General features: G+C 54.0%; 1 protein-coding gene across 2 annotated transcripts in view; it reads right to left on the bottom strand.

The window, feature by feature from the left end:
* The window catches only part of GRK5 (G protein-coupled receptor kinase 5), a 211,852-nt gene that overhangs the window by 44,538 nt on the left and 154,731 nt on the right, over nt 1–12,583 (bottom strand). For both annotated transcript variants that reach the window (XM_081823412.1, XM_081823411.1), the window contains one exon: nt 9,374–9,451. In XM_081823412.1, coding sequence (XP_081679538.1) covers nt 9,374–9,451 — 78 coding nt within the window. The remainder of the gene's footprint in view (nt 1–9,373; nt 9,452–12,583) is intronic.

The following is a 12,583-nucleotide window of genomic DNA, read 5'->3' on the forward strand; positions in this document are numbered from 1 at the left end:
GTGGGGCCACCGGCTTGCTAACGCATCTCCAATACTCACTAATCTCTCTTCCAAACAAAGAGAAAGGCAGCTTTAGGCTCAGAGCCTTAGGCAGGCAAAAGAGGACCCGGGGAGGATTTAATGCCACGTTTCCCAGTTAGCTTTCTGTATGATAAATAAATGCTGGCTTTCCAGGCATGGTCTTGACACAAAGTTTTCTTTTGAAACTCATTTAGTTTAATTAATTAATTAGTTAATTAATTAATTTTTAAAAGATTTTAAGGAACCTCTACACCCACATAGGGCCCGAACTTACGACCTCACGATCAATAGTTGCATGCTCCACTAACTGAGGCAGGCACCCAAAACTCATTGATTTTAAACAGAAAGACACGAGTTAATTTAAAAGAGAAAAAACTTACATATAACTAATTGTAAGGGTGGTATGCAGATACAGCAGGACTGTGGGAGTGCCTGCTGTCAGAAGGAAGGCTGGCCATGAACCCATCCGCGCGCCATGTTTATCATCCCCATACTCAGACGGGAGAACTGAGGCTCCAGGGATGTATAGCAGGAAGGTGGCAGAGCTGGGGCTCCATGTGCTCCTGAGGGCAAGGACCGAAGCTGCTGACTGCCCCGCCCCCAAGGTGGAGGAACTGTCCCCTCGGAGAAGCTAGCCAGCTTGGGCTACCTCAGACTCCTAATCGGCTGCCCAGGCTGAGAAGGGGGAGGCGCCGGTGAAATGAGCAGGGGGCCGGGGGCCAGAGAAAGAGGAACTTGGAATAATTATTATTTCCTTCCATTCAAGCTCTTTACTTTTTAAAAGGTGGATGTTTTCCGGAGAGCCACACCAGCACTAGGAATAGATTTCTTTTGTGCAAAAACTCGGGCTGATGGGTAACTTCCCCTTAACAAGAACAAACTTCCCTGCCTTACCCTATCATTGTTTACAGAAGCAAAGAGGCCTGTGTCTGTGTGAGGCCCAGAGAACAATATCCTGCCAGGAGACCTCCAGCAAGAAGTGCCCCCCAAAAGCTGCCCGCCCTGGGCATTCCCAGCATCCCACAGAGGCTGCCAAGCCGGTTCATGTCAGGAGTCTGCCCCAACCCACCAGTGCACCTTGGTGTCCAGGCCCCTTCAGCAGGACCCTCCACCAGATCTGAGCCTCCCCTGGAGTCTGCTGATAGTACATTAAAACTGGGTGCCACCTGCCAGGCCTCAGTGACTGGGGTGGTACAACTCAAAAATGGAGACTTGGCACCACTGCTCACGGGTCCAATTAAAATGAATCACGGCAAGTCGGACTACAAACAACATTGCTGAAGCAGGAGACTCAGGGGCTCACCTGAAGCCCTGCCTCCATGATTTGAAACCAGCCTCTTCCCTTCCCAGAACTTGGTTGCCTGATCTGTAAAATGGGTACACTAACACCCAGCTTGGGGAGTTGCTATGGAAGAGCCAAGAACAGGTCTGTACAATGCCGTTGCAGTGTTGGACACCGATGGCCTAAAGGCCAGGATACTGTTATGTCAATTGGGAGGACTGGAATAATCGTGAAGGACCATGCCTGGCCCTGCTCTTCCCAACTGGCAATGGGGCTTTGGTTCTCCAGAGGAAGACAGATTCATAGGCCTAAAGTGCCCTACGATTTGTTTACTTTGTCCCCATATGCACCCTGTTCCCCAAAACCCTGAGGCCTTCTGACAAGGAAAGATAAGACAAAATGAAAACAAGTCCTTTAAAAACAAGTAACAAAAATGAATCTGAGTTTTATCAAAATTAAAAACCATTGTGCTTCAAAGGACACCATCACAAAAGTAAAAGGACAGCTCACAGAATGGGAGAAAATATTTGCAAATCATGTATCTGATAAAAGACTTGTATGCAGAACATACAAAGAAGCCTTAGGATTCAACATTAAGACGACAACCAGCCTAATTTAAAAGTGAGCAAAGGATCTGAATAGACATTTCTCCAAAGAAGATCTACAAAGGGCCGATAAGCACATGAAAAGATGCTCAGCATCATTAGCCATTAGGAAAATGCAAATCAAAACCACGATGAGATACCATTTCATACCCTCTAAGATGAATACAATTAAAAAGACAGAAAATGCCAAGTGTTGGTGAGAACGTAGAGAAATGGGAACCCTTAGGCGCTGCTGGCGGGAGTGGAGAATGGTGCAGCCCCTACAGAAGCGGTCTGGCAGGTCCTCAAGTCACTAAACATCGAGTTACCACGTGACCGAGCTATTCCACTCCAACGTTATCTACTCAAGGGAGATGGAAACTTACGTCCAGGCAGAAACTTGTACACGAATGTTCACAGCGGCATTATTCATTCTAGCCAAAAAGTGGAAACCACTCAAGTGTCCATCAACTGATGAAAAGATACATAGAACAGGGTCTATCCATACAGTGGGATATCATCCTGCCATCAAGAAGACTGAAGTACTGATACATGTTACAACATGGATACACCCTGGAAACACTATGCTCAGTGGAAGAAGATACAAAAGGCCACACACTGTATGATTCCATGTATATGAGATGTCCAGAACAGGCAAATCCACAGAGACAGGAAGTAGATTAGTGGTTGCCCAGGGCTGGGAGGAAAGGGAAATAGGGAGTGACTGCTAATGAGTATAGAGTTGCCATTGGGGGTGACAAAATGTCCTGGAAGCAGACAGTGATGGTAGTTGTACAACTTTGTGAATATTTTGAACCACTGACTGTACACTTTAAAGGGATGAATTTTACGGTATGTGAATTTTATCTCCATAACGCTAGTATTTTCAAGTCTGTAGTGATGGATGATATATCACACTGCTTTCATAATCACCTGTTATTATTTATTACTATAATTAAAAATACTGTCCGGTCCACCCCAGCTCAGAGCAAGCCTGCCCCCCTCCCCACCCCACACGCACCCCCCCGAACACCTGTATCACCTCTGGTCTGCAGGTACCTGGAAGGTGAACTGCCCAGATCTCTACAGAGCCCAGCACACAAATCTGATCCGACCAAGGGGCCTCTGGGCAGCTGCTCCGAGCTGACACACCTTTGACTATTTCTAGGGCATGCGAAACCCATGGCTGTCTCACCAGCACCAGAGGACTAGCCTGTCATACAGACAATGTGTGCAGTTTGGGGTCTGGGGGGTGAGAAGGTAGGCAGGAAGCTGTATGCGCCGTACGCTTCCCCGAATCCTCCAGACCCCCTTGCTGGCCAGTGGAGCTTTAACAAGGCAGCTCCTGCGCTTCCTTCACTCCTCTCCTCCCCTTTGGCAGTGACCACGAGGCAACATCTTCAAGATGGTGGGGCCACAAAAGCAGCCAGGACCCCTGGTCTTCACCCAAGAGAGCTGAAGACCCAATCAGATTGTGCCTAAGAAAGAAAGAATCTCTGTTGTGTGAAGCCCCTGAGATTTGGGGGTTGTTTCTTGTGGCAGCTAGTATTAATCATCCTGATGAATGCATTGCCTTCTAATGAGCCTGGCCTCTCTGGCCAGCCTCTGTGGTGGGGGCCCTCCAGACCCCTCCTTGGCCTCTCTCAACTCCACAGCTGGAGTTCATGTCTGAATGATTTCCTCATTCAACAGCCTAATTTGGAAAGCACAGAGAGGAGGGGGGAAAGTCAGACACCAGCCACCACTGAGTGAGCGTCTAACACGGACCAGCTCTGAGCTTTGTACTTGCTGGTATATCTGTGACCCTCACAGCCACCCCACCCACTTAACAGATGAACCACCCGAGGCACTGGAAGGCTAATTAACTTTCCCAAGGCCATGCAGCTAAAGGAGGCCGAGCCTGGCTTCCAACCCAGGTCGACCTGGTTCTGAAACACCTTCTCAAAGCACTCTGCTGCCTCTGTGTTAGATCCCCACCACTTCTGGTGCACTCCAAAGCCTGCCCAGGACTGGTGTCTCTAATAGCCTCCAGAGCAAAGCTGGCCACGTTTGGGCAACTGATGCAAGATCTGGGCAGCGTCCAAGGAGTGGGCTTTGCCGCCTGGGAAGGAAGCCTTCAAGCCAGGGTTTGAAGAGCATCATCGCACAGGGAATGAGAATTCAGCTCCAGGCATAAGCTCTGGCTTTGAGCAGGGACTTTCCAGCCAGACTCTCAGCAAACACACCATGTCAGACACCGGGGAACACAAGCCAGCCAAGTGGCACCTCCCCAGGAAAAGACACGAGGCAGGCAAGGTGAGGGGCCCACAGAAGGAAGCTTCCCAGGGCCCCCTCACTCTCTCATTCAAACCAGCTCGCGATGATTGAGAGCCATGAGTCCAGCACAGTGCAGGCGCAGGGGATCCTGCCGGATACATCTGTCGCTGCAGGGGATACCCACAGAGAGCAGATGCCATCACCTCTGCCCAATGAGCGAATAACCCTGCGACCTGTAGCAATGACCTTCGTCCTATGTGCTCCGTCTCTCCGTCTTTCCTGGGGGGGAGGGAGGGGGAGGGCAGCCACTCAGTAACTCAAGGTGAAAACCAGGGAGTCACCTGGGACTCCTTCTGCCCGTTCTCCTTCATGCCCCACACCTGGCCATCCCCTAAGAGCTTCCTCCTAACATTTCCCAAGACTCTTGTGCCACCACGTCCCTAGGGCCACTGTCCCAGCATGGGGCACAGTCACTCCCACAGCACCTGCAGCAGCCCCCTAGGCGGTCTTCTGGTCCCGTCCCCTTCTCACCCCCATGTGGTCAGAGGGACCAGCCTGAACTGCAAAGGGCCTGCGAAGCCCTCGTGGCCCCCGCGGCCGCCGGGATGGTGTCAAACTCCTCAGCACGGTTTGCCAGGCCGCCCAGAGAGCCCTCATCCCCCTATCTTTCCACTCCTGCTACACTGACCACCGCACACCCTCTCCCACCTCCACGGCAGGGTTTCTCAACCTCGGCGCCACTGACACTTAGTGTCAGAGAATTCTTTGTTCTGGGGCCGTCCCGTGCATCGGAAGGTGTTCAACAGCATCCCTGGCCCCTACCCATTAGATGCCACCGCACATCCTCCCAACTGTGCCAATCAAAGCTATCTCCAGACACTGCCGACTGTCTGCCGGGGCGGAAGACGTCCCCAGGTGAGAACCACTGCTCTATACCTTTGCCCAGGAAAGGCCCTTCTTTCCTTTCATTCGTATCTGGCCGCCTCCTCCTCCTCCTCACGTTAACATCTGATTCAGCTGCGGCACCTCCCAGACGCCTCCCTGGCTACTCAGGCTGGTGCAGGGGCAGCTTCCCTTTGCAAAGTGCTGCCTCGGCTCCTGCCACACTGCAGCGGGCTGGTCCTGCAAGCAGGACTCCTCAGCACCCCCGGCGGCCTGGAGCGTTGACCGTGTGTACCTGCATGAGTATACAGTGCGTCGCGCTCAGAGACCACCCAGGTAGGCGGCCAGAGGCAAGGGGCTGTGTGCAGCCCAGGTGTCAGGCTGAGGGACACAGAAGGGAAAAAAGCCAGAGCAGGGGTCTAGTGAAGGGCCCCGCAGGCGCAGTCTGAACAAAGGCTACGAGGTGTGGTCGAGATGAGACTTGAAATGACATGGCCAGAGCCCAGTGGGAGGCTTGTGGGAGAGGTATCAGGAGAAAGGATTTTGAAGCAGAAGGAAACCAGGTCATGAAGACCTTTGGATGTCTTCTGCAGCGACAGATGTATCCAGCAGGATGTAAAGTGGGGGGGCACAGGTTTTATGGTCAAATAAGTTTGGGAAATGCTTTGTCTGCAAACAGGTTTCTTTATTGCAGGACTTCTCAGAGCCTTCGATATGCTCACATGCCAGGTGAATCTTTACAAGCGGAAGATACATGTAGTATCACCCACAGGTAACTGACCACAGAGCCTCCCAAATGATCGGTGTCCTTCAGCCTACCCTTTGGAAATGCTGCGTGGAGCTGAGACCCAGGGCCTACAACTTCAAGAAGGGCTCAAGGTAAGGACGATCTGGGTTTGGGGACAATGGCTCTGGGAGTTCTTCAAAGACCTCAGGGCCAACACTGGGGCCTCCGCCACTAGCTCGACCCCTCTCTCCCAGCCCCTGGCTCCCCAGCCCCTGGGGCATCTGCAGCACTGAGAAGTGAAAACAGCTCCCGAGAGACTGTCTACAGGAAGGACTGGGAGGCAGTGCGAAATTTATTGTAGGAAAACAGTCGCCCCACGGGGCTGCTTTGACCACCTCCCCTAGGCCCCTGGGCCACAACATATGGTGTGGTTTAAATTTTTATAATTGAGGAGTACTTAAGGAAAAATGTTGGCAGGCTCAGAGGCACTTGTAAAACCGTCTGGGCCCCATCCCTCTAGGAGATGGAGGCAGCACTGAGCAGGGGCAGGGGGTCCGGAGAGCAGGATGGGGTCCGCCAGCAGGGGCTTTCGGATGAGGCTGGCCAGGCAGGGAGAGAATGGAACAGCCCCTGCAGCAGCCCCTGGATGGGCCGAAGGAGCCGATAAGGCTGGGCAAAGGAACCACTTCATCCTCACTGTAGACCACAGCCGGGGCGGGGGCAGCAGAAGGGCAGTGAGGGACCAGATGTGGGAAACAGGGCACCACAGTTGGGGGTGGGGGGCTCAAGTCCCGGCTGCATCACCTGGGACAGTGACAGTCCCTCCAGAGCCTCCCTGTGCTCATCCATAAGGTGGAGCCAATGGAATCCCAACACGTGATAGCAGCAAGGACTAGCGGAGAGAGTGTCTGCACACAGTGGGTCCTCAAAACACGTTAGCTGCCACTGTCTGGGGGGGAACACAAGTGGGTGGGCAGCCCCAACCGGGTGCAGATGGAGAGCTGGACCGGCAAAGCTGAGGCACCGTGGAAACCGCCTTTGCTGAGCGCAGCTGAAGATTCTGTTAGCTGAGTGGCCAGAGCACGTTACCCGCCCCACCTGGCCCTGGCGGCCACCTCACGGAGCCTGCGGCCATCACGGGTGACGCCTAGGAGGTGTCTGGCAGCCCGCAGGCGCTGAGCCGGTGAGCTGCTGTTCTCACCCACCCTGGGGTATTTACACCCTCAGGGCCATGCCTCCTCTGAGCTCTGGGTCCTGGTTCTGCCCCGGGTGTTCACGCTGTCTCAAGCAGTGGCCAGGAGATCAAAAGCAACATGACAGCGGCTTCTGAGAGTGCGGGGAAACGGGGACCCTGCTCACACGTCTCCTCCTTGACCATTTTCAACCTGAGAACCTTCAGAGATGCCAACAGGCCTGTATCTGGAACAACAAGGCACAGCTGCCCGAAGGCCCCATGGCCGCACGGATGGAGCGGGCAGCCACGTGTGCCCAGGGCCGCGCCTGTGCAGAGCAAGCTGGCCCTGCCCAGCGTCTGGGGCTTTTATGAACGTGAATCCTCTCGTTTCTGCCATGTGCAGAAGGACTGGGAGTGCTTGCCCATCACGTGGAGAGAAGCGTACGCTTACGAAGAAAGCAGAAGCAGAGAGACAGCAAGGGGAAGCAGCGAGAGAATGACAAGTCAGGGTGGTGGCCTGGCGGGAGCCGGAAGAAGTGACACAGGAGACCTCTCTGGGTGTGAGGCTGAACTGACTGCACAGAGATGCCCCTGGCTGCCCGCAGATGCTGGAGATGAGCAGCCCTGCTCCAGAACAGGACCCAGTGTGGTACGAGAGACCCCCGGGAGGTGGGACAACCCCACACGCTTGGGGCCCCCTGGCCCTCCAGAACCCCTGAGGGGGCAGCGAGGGTGTGTTGGCGGGGGGACCAGAACTACCAAGGACCTCCTGGGATGCTTGTTGAGAACATCAGGGTAGGAGTTACAGGCCTCAAGGGACTTCCATGTCACGTCGATAAAACGTATAAAAACCTGCGGAGAGGGTCTGTATGCGCAGGGCAGAGGAGGCCTGATTTTAAACTCTGAAGGAGCTTCTGTGAGTTTAAAGGCCTCGGGTCACCCTGGATGCCCTTGCCAGGGGGCCACAGGCTGTCAGAAGCCCACCTAGGGCTGCAGGAGCTGCTGCATGGGACCCGGATTCCTTGCGTCCACAATCCCGTCTCCTGAGGGGAATCCTCCAGAGCAGCTGCGGCAGACCTCTGCAACTGCATTCTGCTTTAGTGAAGCTGTGAAGGGACCCCCGCCAGGGGACAGCACCCCCAAGAAGGCAGGCCGGCAAGGCAGGGGCTGCCTTTTTTGCAGGGGCCCAATGTCACATCCAGGGAGTCTCTACACCTCGGTGGCAACACCTCTCTCTCTGACTGAAGCATCTCTCACCTTTCTCATTGTTTGGTTCTTATCTTGGGACTCACTTGTCCTTCCCTCAGTGTAGGCTTGGAGAGAATGGAGTCTGTGATGGTCCGGTTTACAGGGACCCTGTGACATTATCTGGTCAAGCCTCACCCATTTTACAGCAAAGAACACCGAGGCCTGGGGAGAGGAAGACCAAGGTCCCATGGCAAATTGGGGGTGAAGCCATTTCCTGACCCGCATGCCTGTGTGTTGCCACTCCCTGCCATTCCCTGTGAGGACGGACCGACAGGGCCCTGTCACAGTGACTCTGGTAGCCCCAGTCCCCCGGCAGCCTGGGAGAGAGGCAGCATCCAGATCCTGGATGAGGATGGAGCCACTGCTGGCCCACAACGGTATAGGACACCCCCAGAACTGTTGGGATGCAGGTCACATCTCAGGCTCCTAAGGCTTCTAGGAGATGGGTCTGGCAAGGAGGACCACTTTTAAGAAACAGAAACTGAGGCGCAGGGAGGGAACATGACTTAATTGTGTGGGTAGAACAGCTGGGACTAGAACCCCAGGCTCCCAGGCCAAGCTGTAAACTGGATGGAGACCACGTTTATCCGTCAAGCTGGGGATGAGAAGGAACAGGTTCCAGGGAACCAAGGCCACCAGGACCCCAGGGGGTGGTGCTCACTCTCTGCCTTCAGCACTGGGGTGGGTGTGCTCCTGAAGTCGGGGCCTCATGGCCCCTCTCCCTTCAACAGACAGCAGAACATACTTCAGGACACTCTACATCCTGTGTGTATTCAACCCATGTTGCCTCTACCAGCCTCAGCCACTTCATTTCCCTCTTGATCACCCCCGATCCTTCCCCTCCACACCAACCTCTCCAAACTACCCCTGCTGTGCCCTTTCTTCTGGGCCAGGCCGCCACTGGTCCAGCTACAAACACTTGGGTGTTGGCCGTGGCAGCATAAGGCCCCTGGAGGGGACTGGGCTCCAGGAAGCAGGCCTCCCCACCCCACCCCGGGCCCGGCCTGGCCCACCTGCCTTGGCCTTGCCAGTCTCGGGCACTCTCTGAGGGAGGTGAGAATGCTGGATCTCTGGAGACCAACAGCTGCCCCCAGCTGGGTGCGTCACAGCTCCCCACATGGCCTGGCTGGGATCTGGGGCCCAGATTCCTCTAGAAGGCCTCCTATTCCTCCTACTGTGGGGTTTGGGCGGCCTCTTACCTTTGGGGTGAGGTACTTGGTCATAATTTCCTTCCCTTTTTCCCCCAGCTTTTCATCTGGAGTAACTTCATATTCTGCCTGAAACAGAAGAAGGAAAAGAACAATAACAGATCTGCTCCTGAGCTGCTTCTAGTTACATAAGCTTCTCGGCCCCTGGAGAAGACACCATGGAGGTCAGGTGACCACTCCCTCCCCCCACAGAGCAGGAAGCTGAGGCCCAGACTGGGGAGAAGACCTGGCCAAGCAGCCCTGACATCCAGCCCAGCCTACTCTGCACCATCCACGGACACGTGCTTATTAGAACAGGTGCTGTCCTCTCGGGCTGCACGTTAGGGTCACCGGGAGCAAACACTGGTACCCGGGCCCCACCCCACACCAACAGACTCTGACCCTCTGGCCAGGAGGGCAGGGCTCTGGGCAGCGGGGGTTGAGAACCACCGACTCAGATAAATTACAAGAAGCCACTGGAAAATAACGAGCCACCAAACTGGAAGGTCCCCGAGAGGCTGCCTTGGGTCACTCAGACCTTACAGCTGCATGACCTTAGACGATTTCCTTCACCTCCATAAAATGCAGATTGAAAAAGCACCACTACAGGGCAACTGTGCAGACAGAATGGGACAAAGCTCTCAGCCCAGAGCCAGGCACATCATAATACTCAAGGAACACTTGCCGTAATTATCACCGTTGTCATTATTATGCCTTGCAAAAGAAAATGCTAATACGGATGCCTTACCTTTTGCAGCTTTTCAGCTTATAAAACGAACATACAGAGATTTTTCAGATGTTCAGAGGGCACACATGCACACAGAGGGAGAGGGAGAAGCAGACTCCCCGCGGAGCAGGGAGCCCGATGCGGGGCTTGATCCAGGACCCCGGGATCATGACCTGAGCCAAAGGCAGATGCTTAACCGACTGAGCCACCCAGGCGCCCCCCTTTTCAGATGTTCTTTTTTTTTTTTTTAATATTTTATTTATTTATTTGACAGAGAGAGAGAGAGAGACAGTGAGAGAGGGAACACAAGCAGAGGGAGTGGGAGAGGGAGAAGCAGGCTTCCCGCGGAGCAGGGAGCCCGAAGCGGGCCTCGATCCCAGGACTCTGGGATCGTGACCTGAGCCGAAGGCAGACGCTTAAGCGACTGAGCCACCCAGGCGCCCCCCTTTTCAGATGTTCTTATCTGAACCTCAAAAAAGCGCAGGCAGTGATGTGGGAGGGTAGGGTCTCCCACCACACCCCTTCGTCTGCATATGAAGAGCAGGATGTTCAGCAGACTTGGCCAGAGTCATGCAGAGGAGATGGCAGGGCTGAGGCCTCCATCTCCAAACCGGAGCTCTTTCTCAACAACTCCAAGGAATTTAGGACTCCAGATCGCTGGCCAAGTCAGCAGGACCTCCAAAAGACAAACCTTTTTATTTTCCTTGACCTCAAGAGGGGCTCCTTCACTCACATCTGACGCACTTGCCAGAGGATAAAAGGCCTCAAGTTAACAAGAAGCCTGGGTAAGCCTGCCTTTCACATTTAGACAAGAGAACTAATTGCAAATTGTTTATAACCATTTCAAAATCCACCACCCAAGGATTTGTCAACCTCGGTCCAAAAGTACAGCTATTTCAAAAGAGACAGGAAATGACATCAACACAAACTGAAACACCATGGAGTTAGGCGCCCCGGCCCTCCTGGCCCAGTTCACGGCAACCCCACAACCCAGTGTCTAGGGTCCAATCTCTCCCCGCAGGCCAGTCCAGAAGCCCCTCCAGAAAAGGGGGAAGCAGAGGCAGCACATGGAGTGCCCACAGATGCAGCCACACATTTCCCTCCAACACGAGTAAGTTTTTCCTGTGTTACAATTGCTCTTCTAATAGAGAATCAAGACTCAGTGATTCTTCTCCAAGGAAGAAATGTTAACACTTCAATCATTTGGATCACAGGGCTATGGGATAGTAATTCTGGAAAGAATCCAACCCCCTCACTTTACAGAGCTGGGCACCGAGGCTCAGACAAGCCAAGGACCGGGTCCAATATCACACAGCCGGCAGTGGTAGGGCTACGGGGCTGGGGCGGGGGGACACAAGCCTCCTGACTTCCTTCCATGGGCCGCCCGCCTCAGTGCGTCGCCCTCCACAATGCCTCCACGCCACGAAGACTAGCCTTGTGGGACTGACGGTTTCTTGTTGAATTGATTTGATTGATGCAATTTCCTGAGACTAAGGAGAGAAGGTGGCTCTTCCCCCTTGAGTTTTTCCTGTTATTTTCTCCCCCGATGCTTCCGAAAAATCCCCCCAAACTCATACGCACATGGGCACACCCAACACAGTATGGAGTAGGTTATAGGCTCACCCTCAAGGTAGGTGTTATTATTCCCTATTAACAGATAAGGAAACTGAGGCTCTGAGAGCACAAAAAACCAGTTCAAATACAGTCACGCGAGCACGTGAGAGGGCTGGGAGCTATGTCTCCAGAGGGGGTGAGAGTTCTAGAGCACAACTGACCACCCTTTTTCCAGGATGAGAGAAGCACCTAGTGTCCTGCCGCTCTGGAAACCTGCCTAGTGGTCTGGCACCATGGGAATCTACCCAGACTGCTTTGCAGGGCCCAGGCCCCGGGCAAATGGCCGACCACCTTTTGGGGTAACTCAATCCCATGCAGAACCCTGGATTTGCACTGTCCCAAAATACATCTGTGAAGGCGGCTCTATTTAACCAAATGGAGGCTTGAAGCTCATTAATCAGCCTCAATAACCAGCTGAAAATATTATTGCTCTGGGTACTAAAACCCACGTTAAAAAAATAACATCACTTTCAGGTCAGCTGCCTCCCAGCAGAGGCCCGGCTGGGCGGCTGGGCGCCACGGTTCCACAGGGAGGCAGCCGGGAGCACGCGGGGACAGGCATCCCCAGCCCAGGATCAAAAGGCCTTTCTTTGAGAGTCCATGTCAGGTCACCACCACTTGAAGAGCATTTGTGTTGGGAGGCAGAAAACCAACAGAAGGCTTCCAGCTGGGCTTTCCACACTGATTAAGTCACCTGGAGTGACAGGCCATGTCTCCACAGTGACCCCCGAGAGGCCTCCTACAGAGAGAAGGCACCATGGCGGCTCAGCTGGGTGGGCAGAGCTCAGGCAGATCACACCACCCGAGGCAGGGGACCACCCGGGAACCCACTGCTATGGGAACACCCTTGCCCAGGTAGTGGGCAAAAGCTGCCGAAATCA

Source organism: Leptonychotes weddellii, chromosome 6 (genome assembly GCF_054177405.1).
Source record: "Leptonychotes weddellii isolate Sample4059 chromosome 6, ASM5417740v2, whole genome shotgun sequence".
Lineage (NCBI taxonomy): Eukaryota > Metazoa > Chordata > Mammalia > Carnivora > Phocidae > Leptonychotes > Leptonychotes weddellii.